Below are 20,364 nucleotides of genomic sequence, written 5' to 3'. Positions count from 1 at the left end.
GCCGGTGTTGGACTGGGGTGTACAAAGTTAAAAATCACACAATAGCTGGTTATAGTCCAACAGGTTTAATTGGAAGCACACTAGCTTTCGGAGTGACGCTCCTTCATCAGGTGATTGTGGAGGGCTCAATCGTAACACAGAATTTATAGCAAAAATTTGCAGTATGTTGTAACTGAAATTATACACTGAAAAATCGATTGTCTGTTAAGCCTTTCATCTGTTAGAATACAGTGATAGTTTCACTTCCTTCATGTGTAAATCACAAAACCCTTCTTTTTAAAATTGCATTCTCGGGTTAGCTGTGAACAATGGTGATAGCTAGACAATATGTTGAAGGTGTTAGCCCCCTGTGTTCTCTGTCTATGACCTGATGTTTAGAGTGATTCTAATCTAAAAAGTGAGATAACAGAGTTTTACATAAATTTGTGCAGTTTTTGAGCTCAGAGTTCTACATGAATGTATGCAGTTTTTGAGCAAAGTACAATGTAACTCTGCAAGTACAAATTCACCCCACAAAATATATGTGTGCATGTGGGTCTTTGTGTGTGTGTGTGTGTGTGTGTGTGTGCGTCTGTCTGTCTGTCTGGGGTGGGGGTTATGTGTGAGAGTGTGTGTGTGTATAGTGAGTGCAGAGTGTCTTAAGTCTGTGAGGGGGTGCATGTGTGAGTGTGGGAGTGTGTGTCTATGAGGGTGTGTGTTCATGTCTTTGTGCGTGTCTGTGTATACCTGTGTCCGTGTTTATGTGAGAGTGTGTGTATGTAGGAATATCTGTGTGTGTGTGTGTGTGTGTGTGTGTGTGTGTAGTGCAATGGTGATCACCTGTAATGTGACATGAACCCAAGGTTCCAGTTGAGGCCCTCCCATTCAGTACCCAAAGGGAGGGCCTCAACCGGGACCTTGGGTTCATGTCACATTACAGGTGATCACCATTGCACTACACACACACAGAGATATTCCCACACACACACACACTCTCACATACACACGGACACAGGTACACACAGACACACACACAGACACACACAAAGACACCCACACACACACTAATAGTCACACACACTCCCACACTCACACATGCACCCCCTCATAGAACTTAAGACACTCTGCACTCACACACACACACACACACACCCTTACCACTCTCTGAGTAAAGAAACTACCTCTGACATCTGTCCTATGTCTATCACCCTTTAATTTAAAACTGTGTCTCATCTTGCTCACCATCACCAACTGAGGAAAAAGGTTCACACTGTCCAACCTAACCCTCTGATTATCTTATATGTCTCAATTAAGTCACCTCTTAAGCTTCTTCTCTCTAATGAAGACAGTCTCAAGTCCCTGAGCCTTTCCTCTTACAACGTTCCCTCCAAACCAGGCAACATCCTTGTAAATCTCCTCTGAACCCTTTCCAAAGCTTCTATGTCCTTCCTAAAATGCGGTAACCAGAACTGTACACTGTTATGAAGATGTGGGTGAATTATACTTTTAAGAGAGCTAAAAGCTAGCAGTAACAGCACCAGGTTTTTTCAGTAAGACACAATGTAGCATGTGCTCCAGCTACTGGAGTAGTTGGTTGCCTGGAAATGACAAAAAACAGACTTAAATTAGGCCAATCAGTTTAAATTATTCCCCGAAAAAATAACAATTTCCAATCAAGTTGGAATTGAGTATATTGACAATCTTAAAAGCTAATGTCACAATCCATTGCTCTGGGGTATAAGACCAGGGAAAATTGAACATTTGGGAGGAGAACTGCCAAGCCCCAGTGGCTAAGAGACTGCCTGAAAAACAGATTGCTTAAAAGTACCTTTTTCGATCAGTAACCTGTGATGCAGAAATTCCTATGATGAAGAAATTAAGACATAGGAAGATCCAAATAGAAGAACCAAAAGCTGCCTGGTTTTGAGATAAGAAGTGTTCTTTTGTAAACCTCAATTGGGAATTTTATCGGAATAGTAGTATAGAAGGGAAGGTAAAAGATAGGTTAGAGAAAGAACTTGTACAATGTTGTTAGTTAATTATTCTCTGGTAAACTTTAAGAAATAAAGTTGCTAATTTTTACTTTAAATAGTTCTTGGCCACTCAAATTTTTACAAATTAGTGCATGGAATAATTTTTATCTGTGTTGCTGGTTTTAAATTAAGCAGGAGAGTTTACCCCGTGTCGTAACAACACAATACTCCAAGTATGGCCACAGCAGAGTTTTGTACAGCTGCAACATGGCCTCATGGCTCTGAAACTCAATCCCTCTACCAATAAAAGCTAACACACCAGATGCCTTCTTAACAATCCCATCAACCCGGGTGGCAACCTTCTGGGATCTGTGCACATGGACACCAAGATCTCTCTGCTTATCTACACTACCAAGAATCTTACCATTAGCCCAGTACTCTTTATTCCTGTTGCTCCTTCCAAAGTGTATCACCTCACACTTTTCTGCATTAAACTCCACTTGCCACGTCTCAGCGCAGCTTATCTATGTCCTTCCGTAACCTGCAACATCCTTCCACACTACCCACAACTCCACCAACCTTAGTGTCATCTGCAAATTTACTAGTCTATCCTTCTATGCTCTCATCCAGGTCATTTATAAAAATGATAAACAGCAATGGCCCCAAACAGATCCTTGAGGTATACTACTAGTAACAGAACTCTAGGATGAACATTTCCCATCAACCACCACCCTCTGTCTTCTTTCAGCTAGCCAATTTCTGTTCCAAACCACTAAATCACCCTCAATCCCATGCCTCTGTGTTTTGTGCAATAGCTTACCATAGAAACCTTATCAGATGCCTTACTGAAATCCATATACACAACATGAACCGCTTTACCTTCATTCGCCTGTTTGGTCATCTTCTCAAATAACTCAATAAGGTTTGTGAGGCACAATCTATCCTTCACAAAACCTTGTTGACTATCCTGAATCAACTTATTCCTTTCTAGAGGATTATAAATCCCATCTCTTATAACCTTTCCCAACACTTTACCCACAACCAAAGTAAGGCTCACTGGTTTATAATTACCAGGATTGTTTCTATTCCCCTTCTTGAACAAGGGAATAACATTTGCTATCCTCCAGCCTTCTGGCACTCTTTATGTAGTCAATGATGACGTAAAGATCAAAGCCAAAGGCTCTGCAATCTCCTCTATGCTTTCTCAGAGAATTCTGGGATAAATCCAAGGGACATATCTATTTTCAAACTTTCTAGAATTGCTAACACCTCCTCCTGTGAACCTCAATCCAGCCTAGTCTAGTATCCTATATGTCAGTATTCTCCTTGAAACATTGTCTTTTTCCAGTATGAATACTGATGACAAAGGTTTGTTTAACACTTCCCCATCTCCTCGGATTCCATGCACAACTTCCCACCACTGTCCTTGATTGGCTCTAATCTTACTCTAGTCAATCTTTTATTTTTGACAAACCTATAGAAAGCTTTAGGGTTTTCCTTGATTGTACCTGCCAAAGATTTCTCGTGTCTCCTCCTGTCTCTTGGGTCTTTCATTAGGTCTTCCCTGGCTAACTTGTAATTCTCAAGTACCCTAACTGAGCCTTCAAGTTTCATACCAACAGAAGCCTTCTTCTTGCTCTTGCCAAGAGATTCAACTTTTTTAGTAAACCATAGCTCCCTCGTTTGATCGCTTCCTCCCTGCCTGACAGGTACACACTTACCAAGGACACACAGTAGCTGTTCCTTAAATGAGCTCCACATTTCAATTGTGCCCATCCCCTGCAGTTTCCTTTCCCATCCTATGAATCCTGAGTCTTGCCTAATCACAGGTACAAGAAAAAGGCAAATGGGTTCCAGTCAGGGGGACGGAAAGGGAACAGGCAGACAGTGCAGGAATTCCCTGTGTCTGTTCCCCTCAATAACAGGTATACCGTTTTGGATACTGTTGGGATGGGGTGGGGGAATTTACCAAGGGTAAGCCATGGGATACAGGTCTCTGCCAGAGTCTGTCCCTGCTGCTCAGAAGGGAAATGGGGAGAGGAGTAGAGCATTCGACACAGCCTCAGAGTGTAGGGGCAACCCTTTAGAACTGAAATGAGGAGGAATTTCTTCAGCCTGTGAATAGTTAATCTATGGAACACATTGTCACAGAAGGCTGTGGAAGCTAAGTCATTGAGAGCATTTAAGACTGAGGTAGATAGGTTCTTGATTGGTAAGATGATGGAGGTTTATGGGGAGAAGGCAGGAGAATGGGATTGAGAAACAAGCCAGCCATGATTGAATAGCAAATTGATTAGCTGAATGGCTTAATCCTGCTCCAATATCAGGTGGTCTTATGGTATTTTGTGATGGATAACACATGGCTGCAACCCCCACGTCCCACACAAAGAAAAGGATCATAGTTAATGACTTACTTTTTAAAGATTAATTGATAGAATGTGGGCCTCCCTAAAGGGCAATAGTGTACCACATGAGTCTCTTGCAACAGATTGGTATTGAACTCAAACTTCATCATCTACCATGATGGGATTTGAACTTATGTCCCCAGAACATCAGCCTGGGGTTCTTATGAAAGGAAAGGGAATGTTTGATTAAAATAGTGAACTGAGATGAGAAAAGATGTTCAAATGAAGCACAAGCACCAGCAAGGACTGCTTCAGTTTAATGGTCTACTTCTGTGACATACATTCCACGGAATCCTACGTAAGGATAAAAAGCAATTGAAGATGACATCATGTCATTCCCAATCCATCCTTTAAGATTCCATCCTCTCCTCAATTCCTTTGATCAGCAAACTGCAGCACATTTAGCTTGTATCTTGTATCCCCTGTTGGCTCACCACAACCCCTAAGCCTCTATCCTTTTCAACATCCAATAAATCTGGAATATAAAGTGAGTCTCAACTGTAGTGATCATAAAAACGGTCATTAATTGTTATAAAAATTCATCTGGTTTATTAATATTCTTTAGGGAAGGAAATCTGCCATGCTTACCCAGTCTGGTTGATATGTGACTCTAGACCCACAACAATGGATTTGACTCTTAACTGCCCTCCAAAATTCACAATCCATTCAGCTTAAGGGCAATTAGGGGTTTCAAGGCAATGCTGGTCTTCTCAGTGATACCCTTATCCCGTGAAAGCTAGTGGAGGTGAAGGTAGAGGCTAAGTGAAAGGGTGGCACAGTGGCTCAGCAGTTAGCACTGCTGCCTCACAGCACCAGGAACCAGTGTTCAATTCCTGCCTCAGGCAACTGTCTGTCTGGAGTTTGCACATTCTCCCCTGTCTGTGAGGGTTTCCTCCAGGTGCTCCGGTTTCCTTCCACAATCCAAAAGATATGCAGGTCAGGTGAATTGGCCATTCTAAATTGCATTAGGTGCATGAGTCAGAGGGAAATGGGTCTGGGTGGGTTACTCTTAGGAAGGACAGTGTGGACTGTTTGGGTCAAAGGGCCTGCTTCCACATCTAAAAGACACCGATAAGAAACTGATAGGGTGAGTCAGGTATGTGTTCTGCTGCAGAGGACTTAAATGTGGATATTAATGTGGCTAACACATAACATGATGATGTGAATGCACGAAAGCATCCTCTCAAGCGTGTGAATGAATTGCCACAAACTTAATTCCCATTATCTTTCTCACTTCCCAGTCAGAATTCTACCTTCTTAACAACACTTCATCTATGCTGTGATGTTGCCAATTTAGCATGCGATTATTCCTTGGTGTGCTCATAGGGTTTAAGAGATATTTTTATTTTGTTATGTTCACCATCTCTGCTCCCTCGTACTGGGCTTTGTTTTTGACAATTTGTAGCTGTTTATAAAATTAATTAATTAATTCGGAGGATACTGAGAGTTAAGAGAAATAGATGAAATTTCATGGGGCAAATGGAATAGAATTATAATCCAAAAATTGGTAAATCTGTTTTATATTTCTGTGGAAGTCCAGAAATAGTGAGAGGGAAAAGTCCAGAATAAAAAATCTTGGATATGAGAGATGGATGCAAATGTTTACAATACCTTAATTGTCATATCCCTGTCTTGTAACCATAGCTGATTGAATCTTTGAAATTGTTCTAGTGCTCTCACGACTGCATCCCTGGTGGTGTTGACAGAAGTAGACAGCATTGCGACTAATTTGGTTACATCTTTATGTTCCGCTACATTGTGATAAAAATTCTTCGGCTTTCTTAAATTCCTGCTTTCATTTATTTCTGTTTAAAGGACAAGTTTACATTTTTAAAGACCGGAAACTATTATAACAACATGTATTAATATAATGCCTTTCATGGAATAAAATGCCATTAAGTGTTTAATTAGTATCCCGAGACGTTCTGATCATGTAAACATTTGTAAATGGTTAATTTCCTGCTGTTTAGATGCAAATGTGACAGAACAAAACCAGATCTGCCCAATCTGCCCAAATATAAATACTTAGAGCCTACACCAAATTGTGGAGGCAGGTCATTTTTACAGCTGGTTAGTCTGCCAGTATCTGCAAGCACTTCGATGGTATCAGACCCAATATGTTGCTCAGGGGTGGTCTTCAAATTGAAAAGAAAAACATAAAAAGTTCTCATCTCTCAATGGAACTATCTTCACTCTAAAGGGTAGGTTTTCCCAGAATCACAGAATTGTTTTAACACAAGAGGAGGTCATTTACCCTGCCATGTCTGGGCTGGTTCTCTGAATTCGCAAGTTACTCAATATCAGTCCACTGCCTTCTCCCAATAATCTTTTACACTTTTCCCTTTTAGATAATAAACAACACGCTTTCCAATGTCTCAACTTACCATTAATGTCAGTACAATCCAGATCCTAACTCCCTCCATGAAAATGTCATTCTCCGTTGTGATTCTCAATATGCCTAACAAATTTCTGTTCAACCTTCTCTCCTTCAAGGATGCTCCTCATCCCAGAAATCATATCAATAGTTAAGATCTTAAAAATAATACTTTTCAGGAACACTCCCATCTGAAGTAGTCACATCAACAAAAATACAGCCATATTGCCAGCCAATGGTAGGACAAGAGAAATGGGATGGATCATGAGTAAATTGCCTCAGCTTCAAAGATTAAGAATAGATAGGTGGAGGACCTGCTCTTTGAGCTTATATTTCTATTTGATGGGGCACTGGCATCAGTTTTGGAACTGGGGGCATCTGTACCGTTGGGATGGTCTCCACCTGAACTGATCTGGAACCGGTGTTCTAGTGAAAAGGATAAATCGGGTGATCAGTAGGACTTTAAACTTCTGAGTTGGGGGGGGGGAAGGGAAAGCAACAGGGAGTATGGAGCTAAATGGAAAGATAAGCAGCAGGATAGCATGTGTACAGGTGGACTTAAACTTGAGGCAGCCTACGAATGCAGCAAAAAGGAAGGATAACTTAGGACATCTTATGATTTCCAATATCTCTAATAATGATAAGAACGTTAGCATTAAGGCATTTTACCTGAATGCTCGCAGTATTCGTAACAAAATAGATGAATTAATGGCACAAGTCATGATGACTGATGATGACGTGTTAGACATCACAGAGACGTCATTGCAGGGGGTTCAGGACTAGCAGTTAAACATCCAAGGATTTACAAATTATCGAAAAGCAGGGAGGTGGGCAGAGGGAGCAGGGCTGCCTTGTTAGTTAAGAATGAAATTAAATCTATGGCATTGAATGACATAGGGTCAAGTGATGTGGAGTCTGTGTGGGTGGAGTTGAGGAACCACAAAGGCAAAAAAAAAATGGGAGTTACGTACAGACCTCCCAGCAGTGGTCAGGACCATGGGTGCAAGATGTACCAGGAAATGGATAGGGCATGTCAGAAAGGCAAGATCACAGTGATCATGGGGGACTTCAATATGCAGGTGGACAGGGTGAAAAATGTTGCCGGTGGATCCAAAGAAAGGGAATTCATGGAATGCTTACAGGATGAATTTTTGGAACAACTTGTGATGGAGCCCACAAGGGAGCAGCTGCAAATGTGTTGCTGGTCAAAGCACAGCAGGCCAGGCAGCATCTCAGGAATAGAGAATTCGACGTTTCGAGCATAAGCCCTTCATCAGGAATGAGAGAGAGTAGCCAAGCAGGCTAAGATAAACGGTAGGGAGGAGGGACTAGGGGGAGGGGTGATGGAGGTGGGATAGGTGGAAGGAGGTCAAGGTGAGGGTGATAGGCCGGAGTGGGGTGGGGGCGGAGAGGTCAGGAAGAGGATTGCAGGTTCGGAGGGCGGTGCTGAGTTGAGGGAACCGACTGAGACAAGGTGGGGGGAGGGGAAATGAGGAAACTGGAGAAATCTGAATTCATACCTTGTGGAGGGTTCCCAGGCGGAAGATGAGGCGCTCCTCCTCCAGCCGTCGTGTTGTTATGTTCTGCCGGTGGAGGAGTCCAAGGACCTGCATGTCCTCGGTGGAGTGGGAGGGAGAGTTAAAGTGTTGAGCCACGGGGTGATTGGGTTGGTTGGTCCGGGCGGCCCGGAGGTGTTCCCTGAAGCGTTCCGCAAGTAAGCGGCCTGTCTCACCAATATAGAGGAGGCCACATCGGGTGCAGCGGATGCAATAGATGATGTGTGTGGAGGTACAGGTGAACTTGTGGCGGATATGGAAGGATCCCTTGGGGCCTTGGAGGGAAGTGAGTGTGGAGGTGTGGGCGCAAGTTTTACATTTCCTGCGGTTGCAGGGGAAGGTGCCGGGGGGGGAGGTTGGGTTGGTGGGGGGTGTGGATCTGACGAGGGAGTCACGAAGGGAGTGGTCCTTGCGGAACGCTGATAGGGGAGGGGAGGGAAATATATCCTTGGTGGTGGGGTCCGTTTGGAGGTGGTGGAAATGGCGGCGGATGATACGTTGTATGCGGAGGTTGGTGGGGTGGTAGGTGAGAACCAGTGGGGTTCTGTCTTGGTGGCGGTTGGAGGAGCGGGGCTCAAGGGCGGAGGAGCGGGAAGTGGAGGAGATGCGGTGGAGGGCATCGTCGATCACGTCTGGGGGGAATCTGCGGTCCTTGAAGAAGGAGGCCATCTGGGCTGTGCGGTGTTGGAATTGGTCCTCCTGGGAGCAGATGCGGCGGAGACGAAGGAATTGGGAATATGGGATGGCGTTTTTACAGGGGGCAGGGTGGGAGGAGGTGTAGTCCAGGTAGCTGTGGGAGTCAGTCGGTTTATAATAGATGTCTGTGTTGAGTCGGTCGCCCGAGATAGAAATGGAAAGGTCTAGGAAGGGGAGGGAGGAGTCTGAGACAGTCCAGGTGAATTTAAGGTCGGGATGGAAGGTGTTAGTAAAGTTGATGAACTGTTCAACCTCCTCGTGGGAGCACGAGGCAGCGCCGATACAGTCATCGATGTAGCGGAGGAAAAGGTGGGGGGTGGTGCCAGTGTAGTTGCGGAAGATGGACTGTTCCACATATCCTACGAAGAGGCAGGCATAGCTGGGGCCCATGCGGGTGCCCATGGCAACTCCTTTAGTTTGGAGGAAGTGGGAGGATTGAAAAGAGAAGTTATTCAGGGTGAGGACCAGTTCAGTCAGTCGGAGGAGGGTGTCAGTGGAAGGGTACTGGTTGGTGCGGTGGGAAAGGAAGAAGCGGAGGGCTTTGAGTCCTTCGTGATGGGGGATGGAGGTGTACAGGGACTGGATGTCCATAGTGAAAATAAGGCGTTGGGGACCGGGGAAGCGAAAATCCTGGAGGAGGTGGAGGGCGTGGGTGGTGTCCCGAACGTAGGTGGGGAGTTCTTGGACTAAAGGGGACAGGACCGTGTCGAGGTATTGGGAGATGAGTTCGGTGGGGCAGGAGCAGGCTGAGACAATGGGTCGGCCGGGGCAGGCAGGTTTGTGGATTTTGGGCAGGAGGTAGAAACGGGCGGTGCGGGGTTGTGGGACTATGAGGTTGGAGGCGGTGGATGGGAGATCCCCTGAGGTGATGAGGTTATGGATGGTCTGGGAGATGATGGTTTGGTGGTGGGAGGTGGGGTCATGGTCAAGGGGGCGATATGTGGAACAGTCCATCTTCCGCAACTACACTGGCACCACCCCCCACCTTTTCCTCCGCTACATCGATGACTGTATCGGCGCTGCCTCGTGCTCCCACGAGGAGGTTGAACAGTTCATCAACTTTACTAACACCTTCCATCCCGACCTGAAATTCACCTGGACTGTCTCAGACTCCTCCCTCCCCTTCCTAGACCTTTCCATCTCTATCTCGGGCGACCGACTCAACACAGACATCTATTATAAACCGAATGACTCCCACAGCTACCTGGACTACACCTCCTCCCACCCTGCCCCCTGTAAAAATGCCATCCCATATTCCCAATTCCTTCGTCTCCGCCGCATCTGCTCCCAGGAGGACCAGTTCCAACACCGCACAGCCCAGATGGCCTCCTTCTTCAAGGACCGCAGATTCCCCCCAGACGTGATCGACGATGCCCTCCACCGCATCTCCTCCACTTCCCGCTCCTCCGCACTTGAGCCCCGCTCCTCCAACCGCCACCAAGACAGAACCCCACTGGTTCTCACCTACCACCCCACCAACCTCCGCATACAACGTATCATCCGCCGCCATTTCCGCCACCTCCAAACGGACCCCACCACCAAGGATATATTTCCCTCCCCTCCCCTATCAGCGTTCCGCAAGGACCACTCCCTTCGTGACTCCCTCGTCAGATCCACACCCCCCACCAACCCAACCTCCACCCCCGGCACCTTCCCCTGCAACCGCAGGAAATGTAAAACTTGCGCCCACACCTCCACACTCACTTCCCTCCAAGGCCCCAAGGGATCCTTCCATATCCGCCACAAGTTCACCTGTACCTCCACACACATCATCTATTGCATCCGCTGCACCCGATGTGGCCTCCTCTATATTGGTGAGACAGGCCGCTTACTTGCGGAAGGCTTCAGAGAACACCTCCGGGCCGCCCGGACCAACCGACCCAATCACCCCGTGGCTCAACACTTTAACTCTCCCTCCCACTCCACCGAGGACATGCAGGTCCTTGGACTCCTCCACCGGCAGAACATAACAACACGACGGCTGGAGGAGGAGCGCCTCATCTTCCGCCTGGGAACCCTCCAACCACAAGGTATGAATTCAGATTTCTCCAGTTTCCTCATTTCCCCTCCCCCCACCTTGTCTCAGTCGGTTCCCTCAACTCAGCACCGCCCTCCTAACCTGCAATCCTCTTCCTGACCTCTCCGCCCCCACCCCACTCCGGCCTATCACCCTCACCTTGACCTCCTTCCACCTATCCCACCTCCAACGCCCCTCCCCCAAGTCCCTCCTCCCTACCTTTTATCTTAGCCTGCTTGGCTACTCTCTCTCATTCCTGATGAAGGGCTTATGCTCGAAACGTCGAATTCTCTATTCCTGAGATGCTGCCTAACCTGCTGTGCGTTAACCAGCAACACATTTGCAGCTGTGATCTCCAGCATCTGCAGACCTCATTTTTTACCCACAAGGGAGCAGACTATTCTATACTTAGGGCTCTGTAATGAGCCAGACTTTATAAAAGATTTTAAAGTAAGGGAACACTTAGGAGGCAGCGATCATAATATGGCAGAGTCCAGCCTGCAGTTTGAAAGAGAGAAGGCAAAATTGGATGTAATGGTGTTACAGTTACAGGAGCACGAGAGATGAACTGATGAAGATCAACGGGAAGCAGAGCCTAGCGGGGAAGACAGTAGAGCAACAATGGCAGGAGTCTCTGGGTATAATTGAGGACACAGTACAAAGGTTCATCCCAAAGAAAAGCAAGATTATCTGAAGTGGGGGGGTGGGGGTGGGGAGCACAGATGGAATTAGACAGCTATGGTTGACAAAGAAAGTCAGGAAATGTATCAAAGAAAAAGAGAGAGCCTTTAACATGGCCAAGGGGACTGGGAAATCAGAAGATTAGGAAGGCTACAAAAACAAACAGCAGATAACAAAGGGAGAGATAAAGAAGGAGAGGATCAAATATGAAGGTAGGCTAGCCAGTTATATTAGAAATGATAGTAAAAGATAAGAAACAAACGAGATGCAAAAGTAGACATTGGGCTGTTCCAAACTGATGCTGGAAGGCTAGTGCTGGGAGATAAGGAAATAGCTGAAGAACTTAATAAGTACTTTGCGTCAGTCCTCACAGTGGAAGACATGAGTAATGTCCCAACAATCAGGGAGAGTCAGGGAGCAGAGTTGAGTATGGTAGCCATTACAAAATAGAAAGTGAAAGAAAAGCTAAAAAGTCTAAAAATTGATAAATCCCCTGGCGCCAACATCCTAGAGTTCTGAGGGAGTTGGCTGAGGAAATGGAAGAGGCATTGGTTGTGATCTTTCAAACGTCACTGGAGTCAGGGAAAGCCCCAGAAAATAGTTGTTATAACCCTTTTGTTCAAGAAAGGATCAAGACAAAAGATGGAAAATTATAGGCCTAACCTTGGTTGTTGGTAAAATTCTAGAATCCATTGTTAAGGATAAGATTTCTAAATTCTTCGAAGTACAGAGTCGGATTAGAGCAATCAGCATGGATTTAGTAAGTGGAGGTCGTGCCTGACAAACCTGTTAGAAATTCTTGAAGAGATAACAAGTAGGTTAAACCAGGAAACCCAGTGGATATTATCTATCTAGACTTCCAAAAGGCCTTTGATAAGGTGCCTCAGGAGAGGCTGCTGAGTTAGGTGAGGGCCCATGGTGTTCGAGGTGAGCTACTGGCACGGATTGAGGATTGGCTGTCTGACAGAAGGCAGAGCGTTGGGATAAAAGGTTCCTTTTCAGAATGGCGGCCAGTGACAAGTGATGTCTCGCACGGTTCAGTGTTGGGGATGCAACTGTTCACGTTATATATTAATGATATGGATGAAGGGACTGGGGGCATACTGGTGAAGTTCACCGATGATATGAAATTAGGTAGGCAGGCAGGTGGTACTGAGGAGGTGGGGTGGCTGCAGAAAGATTTAGACAGTTTAGGAGAATGGTCCAGGAAATGGCTGATGAAAATCAACGTGAGCAAATGTGAGGTCTTTGCACTTTGGAAAAAATAATACAGACATGGACTATTTTCTAAATAGTGAGAAAATTCATGAAGCCAAAGTACAAAGGGATCTGGGAGTGCTAGTCCAGGATTCTCATCAAGGTTAACTTGCAGGTTGAGTCTGTGATTAAGAAAGAAAGCAAATGGAAAGACGTCATTTATCTCAAGAGGGTTGGAATATAAAAGCAGCAATGTGCTTCTGAAACTTTATAAAGCTCTAGTTAAGCCCCACATAGAATACTGTGTCTAAGTTTGGGCCCCACACCTCAGGAAGGACATACTGGCACTGGAGTGTGTCCACCGGAGATTCACACGGATGATCCCTGGAATGGTCAGCCTGACATATGATGAACAGCTGAGGATACTGCAATTGTATTCATTAGAGTTTAGATGGTTGAGGGGAGATCTAAAAGAACTTACAAGATAGTGCATGGCTTAGAAAGGGTGTACGCTGGGAAGTTGTTTCCATAAGGCAGGGAGACTAGAACTAGAATTAGAGGGGGTCAATTTAGAACGGAAATGAGGAGACATTTCTTCAGTCAGAGAATGCTGGGCCTATGGAATTCATTACCATGGAGCACAGTAGAAGCTGGGATGTTAAATGTCTTCAAGGCAGAGATTAATAAATTCTTGATCTTGCAAGGAATGAAGCGCGATGCGGAGAGTATGGGTAAATGGAGCTGAAATACCCATCAGCCATGATTAAATGGCGGAGTGGACTCAATGGGCTGAATGGCCTTATTTCTACTCCTATGCCTTATGGTCTTAAGAGAAATTTCATGCTCTTGATTTTCTGGACATCTACATCTTGTTCAAAACTGTTAAAAAAAATCCTCTAAGTTTTAAAATGAATTGGCATTTTAAAATTCAGGATTTTAAACCTAACTACATTATCTCATAACTATTGCTTTAATAGTGAGGTATGAGCTAATATCATCATGCTTTTGAGTAAAATACAGGAGCTTTTTAATTTGTCCTTTCTACCACATACAAGTGATACAGTAAAAATGAGCTTTCCTCCAGGACTGAGGGTGCAAGATGGACGGCACAAACTGCACACTTGCACATGGCATTAAATGCATTAGAAGTGCAAAACACACAAGTTATAGTGTCATCAAAGAATGATAAATAATAGACACTTTTCTAGCAGCAGTTTGAAGTCATGCAATGAATTTCAGATGGGAAATAGTCTGATCAAATTGTGTTAAGGAGCCTGATGGCTTAGGGGAAGAAACTGTTGCACAGATTGGCTGTGACAGACTGAATGTTCTGGTATCTTCTGCCAGATGGCAGGAAGAAGAAGAGTTTGAGTGAGGGGTGTGTAGGGTCTTCCACAATGCCCTTAGCCTTTCGGATGCAGCGTGTGGAGTAAATGTCTGTAATGGAGGGGAGAGAGACTCCGATGATCTTCTCAGCTGTCCTCACTATCTGTTGTAGGGTCTTACGATCCAAGACAGTGAAATTCCTGAACCAGGCAGTGAAGTAGTAGCTTTGGTACTCTCAATGCACCCTCTGTCGAATGTGTGAGGATGGGAGAGGGGAGGTGGGCTTTCCTCAGCCTGTGCAGAGTTTGCACAGCCTATCATTTATCTGTTTTATAGTTCTCCTGAAAACTTGTCATACTGTCATTCATTGCATACAATCCTGTAATTCATTGCTTATGATCCTGTGCATAATAAAGCTTTTGTCTTGTAGCAGTCTCAAACCTGGTCACATTAATGTTTTCTCATGTGACTTCCACTCTTGCTTCTTGAAATAATGTCACAGAGGCTGGTATCCCATCAACAAGCCATTTCTTACTTACATGTGGAAAGTCCTTGACACTGATTTGGCTTCCTCAGATTCAGCTCTCAGAGTGAACAGATCCTCGGACACTCCTGTTTATATCTGCCAGCCAGGACATCCCTATTTGGACCGGGTTAACAGGCCCAGTTCAGGAACTCATATTCTATGAGGTCCACTTGGCTGCCCTCATTACAATCGCAACACTCAGATGCCACACTGTAAAATGTTAGTTACCCCAGGTAGAATCTTGTATTCTTTCTGAAAAATATTTTTGAAAACTGCATCATCAGTGGCTTTATGGATGCCCTTGCCTGGGAGAAGAGATTTTGGGCACTATATTAGTGATTAAAAATGGTGTAAAATTTCACCAATTGCCACTTCTGGTGAGGAATAAGATAGTATATTGGGCTCAGAATGTTAACTCTATTTCTCTCTCCACAAATGCTGCCAGACCTGTTGTATTTTTCCAGTATTTGCTGTTTTATTTCAGAATTGCAGCATACACAATGCTTTGCTTTTATTTACTTGTGTGTTAGGAGAGCAGTGCTAGATTGGACATCCAATGTTCATATCCTCATTGTAATTTTCAGGGTTGAGAACAATGCTGTCATAACAAAGCATGAACTCTGTTGTTTGGTTTCATTAGTTAGAGTTGCTTGCTTGTCTTAATAAATTAGAATGCAATGAGAAATTTTTTTAAAAGGAAGCAGCTATTTACCAGGATGGCTGCTTAATATCGCAGCAAGAAATGTAAAACCTATTGTGAACTCTGTGTTTTGTGGCAGTGGATTCCTGCAACACGCAGGTGTTCAGGGGCCAGCCAATGAGCAGTTTACAAGTGAAGCTGATTGGTTTGAGGCTTACTGAGCAGGTGAGAACATGAAGCGTAGGAAATATGTGGAACTCTTTACAACAGAGGGCTGTTGAGTTTGGATTATTATAATCAAGGTTGAGAGAGACAATTTTTTAATCAGTGAGGAAATCAAGGGTTACAGGGAAAAGGCAGCAAAGTGGAATTGAGGATTCCTATTGAACGGTGAAACAAATTCAATGAGCTGAACGGCCTACTTGGTTCCTATGTCGCATGGTCTTGTGGAAACACATGACCGAAACACAGAAACCCATACAGAGGAAGACAGAAGAGTTATTCTTCCCAGCAGACACTGCGGTTCTTTGCAGTAAAAAAATATTCAGTTTAAACTTGAAGAAAATCAAGAAAATCATTCCTGCAGCAATTGCTGTGATGCTTGAATTGATAAGTCAGGGACATTTTCCAAGTAAATCAGTCACTTAGTACTTCTTACAAACAGTAGATATTTCCTAACAAAGACAACTGAACACCAAGCCCTAGCGAGCTAAAGAAGAATTGGCTCAACATCAGAATCGGGAAACAAAGAGAACTGAACTGACTTCCCAGATTTTTCCACTTTCGCCAATCAGTTATTTCCCTATTTGTTAGTCCATTTGCATTAGGAGGATTTAAAAAGGAATTAGACTTTTAGTTAGTAGTGTGTATGCCAATGGTTTGAAATAAAATTATATCAAGACAATCCATGATTGGAAACATTATTGTAAGTATCCACTTATACTAAAAATGTTATATGAACTGTTTATATCTATAGTTGGTATAATATTTGTTTATACCAGTATTAATTTGCAAATTTATATGTAAGCTTACAAACCAGGGAGACAATGAAGAAAAAACAATTCAAACATAACTTGCAATATGCAAATAATACTGATTTGAAAATAGGGGTCAAAGTAATGTTTATTCTCTCCCTCTCTTGTCTTAAAGTTTTTGATTTCACAGGTGAGATCAAGAATATATAACAAACAAGTCACTAGCTTTAAAAATCTCATGTCTTTGCTGCTTTCCAAGCTAACACTCACCAACTGCATTCTGGGCTTCATAAACACTTTCTAAACGACTTTTTGAATGCCTCCAGTGTTGCACCTTACGGCTCACTTCCAAAATCATCTGGATAGTTCGGTTTATACCATGTTGAATGTCATCCAGATTTGGTAACATAACCTGCACCCAGAATCATAAACATAAATTTATTAAAAACATTATCGATCTTCAAGAAGTACTTACCTTAACCCAGAATAATTCTGAAAGCATATATTTGTAAGGCACCACTCTCAATCACTGCATTAAAAAAATTGAATCAATAAATAAAGCATTGATACCTTATCTAATTACACAATGGTGTGAAGGATCAATCGTTGGGCAATGGGCCTTCTATAAATCAATTTAAATGGATTGAAAAGTTGAAAATCATTTTCAACAATTCTTGCTGAAACTGAACAAACATTAATGGTGAGATGTGACTGAGTAGCAGTTCTGAAAGGGCTTCAAATCATTCTTACAGCTATCTATGAGAGGAGGCAACAAAAAACCTTGATTTTTGAGTGGGAGCAGTGGCTGAGTATAAACGAACCCGGAAGACTACAGCTAAGGTAATACAGTTTGTTTTAATACAGTACTTACCGGTAGCGGGCAGTGAGAGAAGTAGAGGGAAGTGACGAAGACCAGAGGGCAGGCGGGAAGGAAAGCAGTGAGTATATAAATCAGGAAGGCGACTAAACCCGAGGCCACCCACCCTCCTCCTCTAACCTCCTTAAGTACTCTGGTTTTTTAAGGTAAGGATTTTCTATTTCTTTACCAGTGACTGGTTAAAAATTTACTTTTTTTGTAATTCTATTAATTCTTTTTTAGGAAAAGACTATAGCAGAGAGGTATCAGAAAGTATTTTAACTCAAACCTGTACAAATTAACAAAGTAATTAACTAAGCAGAGATGGCTGGGCAGCTGATGTGCTGTAGCTGTCTGATGTGGGAGCTGGCTGATCCCATTGTGAATGGCAGTGACCACATCTGCAGCAAGTGTTGGTTGCTGGAAGAACTCCGGATCAGAGTTGATGATCTGGAATCTGAGCTTCAAACACTGCGGCACATCCGGGAGGGGGAGAGTTACCTGGATGCTTTGTTTCAGGAGGCAGTCACACCTGGGAGATTAAGTAATTCACATTCAGCTTGTGATCAGGGACATCAGAATGTGACTGTAAGTGAGGCAGGTAGGGGGAACCTGAGTTCAGGAGTGAAGGAGCCTCAGCCCTTGACCTTGTCCAACAGGTATGAGATTCTTGCTCCCTGTACGAATGAGGAAAAGGGCTCTGGACAGGATGAGTCAGCTGACCACGGCACCATGGTGCAGAAGGCCATTCAAGAGGGGGGAGCAAATAGACAAGTAGTGGTTATAGGGGATTCTATAATTAGGGGGACAGATAGTATCCTTTGCAAGCCTGATCGGGAGTCTCGCGTGGTGTGTTGCCTGCCCGGTGCCAGGGTGCAGGACATCTCCGACCGACTTGAAAGGATATTGGAGCAGGAGGGGGAGGATCCAGTTGATGTGGTCCATATTGGTACTAACAACATAGGCAAAACTAGGGTGGAGGACCTGTTTGGGGATTATGAAGCACTAGGAAGGAAATTGAAGTACAGGTCCTCAAGGGTCATAATCTCCAGATTACTGCCCGAGCCACGTGCCAATTGGCACAGGGACAAGAAAATTAGGGAAGGAAACACATGGCTAAGGGATTGGTGTGGAAAAGAGGGATTCCACTTCATGGGGCACTGGCATCAGTTTTGGAACGGGGGGATCTGTACAGTTGGGATGGTCTCCACCTGAACCAATCAGGTACCAATGTTCTAGCGAAGAGGATAAATAGGGTGGTCAGTAGGACTTTAAACTTCTGAGTTGGGGGGAAGGGAAAGTGAAAGCAACAGGGAGTATGGAGTTAACTGGAAAGATAAGCAACAGGATAGCATATCTGCAGGCGGATCTAAACTCGAGGCAGACTGGGAATGCAGCAAAAAGGAAGGATAACCTAGGATATCTTATGACTTCCAATATCTCTAACGATAAAGTTAGCATTAAGGCACTTTACCTGAATGCTTGAAGCATTCATAACAAAGCAGATGAACTAATGGCACAGATCATAGTGAATGATTATGATGTGGTAGGCATCACAGAGACATGGTTGCAGGGGGGTCAGGACTAGCAGTTAAACCTCCAAGGATTTTCAACTTATCGAAAAGACAGGGAGGTGGGCAGAGGGGGTGGGGTTGCCTTGTTAGTTAAGAACAAAATTAAACCTATGGCACTGAATGACATAGCATCGGATGATGTGGACTCTGTGTGGATGGAATTGAGGAACCACAAAAGCAAAAAAACCATAATGGGAGTTATGCACAGACCTCCTAACAGTGGTCAGGATCAGGGGCGCAACATGTACCAGGAAATAGAGAAGACATGTCAGAAAGGCAAGGTCACAGTGATCATGGGAGACTTCAGTATGCAGGTGGACTGGGTAAATAATGTTGCCAGTGGATCCAAAGAAAGGGAATTCATGGAATGCTTACAGGATGGCTTTTTGGAACAGCTTGTCATGGAGCCCACAAGGGAGCAGGCTATTTTGGGCCTAGTGTTTTGTAACGAACCAGACTTTATAAAAGATCTTAAAGTAAGGGAACCCTTAGGAAGGAGTGATCATAATATGGTAGAGTTCAGTCTGCAGTTTGAAAGAGAGAAGACAAAATCGGATGTAATGGTGTTACAGTTAAATAAAGGTAATTATGAGGGCATGAGAGAAGAACTGACAAAAATAGATTGGAAGCAGAGCCTAGCGGGGAAGACAGTAGAGCAACAATGGCAGGAGTTTGTGGGTATAATTGAGGACACTGTGCAGAGATTCATCACCAAGAAAAGAAAGATTATACGGGGAGGGATTAGACAGCCATGGCTGACAAAGGAAGTCAGGAAATGTATTAAAGAAAAAAAGGGGTCCTATAAAGTGGCCAAAAGCAGTGGGAAATCAGAAGATTGGGAAGACTACAAAAACAAACAGAGGATAAGAAATAAGGAAGGAGAGGATCAAATATGAAGATAGGCTAGCCAGTAATATTAGAAATGATAGTAAAAGTTTCTTTCAATACATAAGAAACAAACGACAGGCAAAAGTAGACATTGGGCCACTTCAAACTGATGCTGGAAGCCTAGTGATGAGAAATAAGGAAATAGCAGGAGAACTTAACAAGTACTTTGCGTCAGTCTTCACAGTGGAAGACATGAGTAATATCCCAACAATTAAAGGGAGTCAGGGGGCTGAGTTGAGTATGGTTGCCATTACAAAAGAGATAGTGCTAGAAAAGCTAAAAGGTCTTAAAATTGATAAATCTCCTGGCCCTGATGGGATACATCCTAGAGTTTTGAGAGAGGTGGCTGAGGAAATAGCGGAGGCATTGGTTGAGATTTTTCAAAAGTCACTGGAGTCAGGGAAAGTCCTGGATGATTGGAAGATCGCTGTTGTAACCCCCTTGTTCAAGAAAGGATCAAGACAAAAGATAGAAAATTATAGGCCAATTAGCCTAACCTCGGTTGTTGGTAAAATTCTAGAATCCATCATTAAAGATGAGGTTTCTAAATTCTTGGAAGAGCAGAGTCTGATTAGAACAAGTCAACATGGATTTAGTAAGTGCAGGTTATGTCTGACAAACCTGTTGGAATTCTTTGAAGAGGTGACAAGTAAGTTAGACCAGGGAAACCCAGTGGATGTGGTCTATCTAGACTTCCAAAAG

General features: G+C 44.0%; 1 protein-coding gene across 1 annotated transcript in view; it reads right to left on the bottom strand.

Annotated features, from left to right (window-relative positions):
* Positions 1-20,364, bottom strand: part of LOC132834281 (dynein axonemal heavy chain 8-like) — a 1,170,382-nt gene that overhangs the window by 657,707 nt on the left and 492,311 nt on the right. The window contains exons 25-26 of the mRNA XM_060853001.1: positions 16,615-16,756; positions 5,969-6,162 (exon numbers count right to left, since the gene is read on the bottom strand). Coding sequence (XP_060708984.1) covers positions 5,969-6,162; positions 16,615-16,756 — 336 coding nt within the window. The remainder of the gene's footprint in view (positions 1-5,968; positions 6,163-16,614; positions 16,757-20,364) is intronic.

Source organism: Hemiscyllium ocellatum, chromosome 3 (genome assembly GCF_020745735.1).
Source record: "Hemiscyllium ocellatum isolate sHemOce1 chromosome 3, sHemOce1.pat.X.cur, whole genome shotgun sequence".
Lineage (NCBI taxonomy): Eukaryota > Metazoa > Chordata > Chondrichthyes > Orectolobiformes > Hemiscylliidae > Hemiscyllium > Hemiscyllium ocellatum.
Note: the sequence above shows the minus strand (reverse complement) of the source record. Positions and strands in the feature narration are given on the sequence as shown.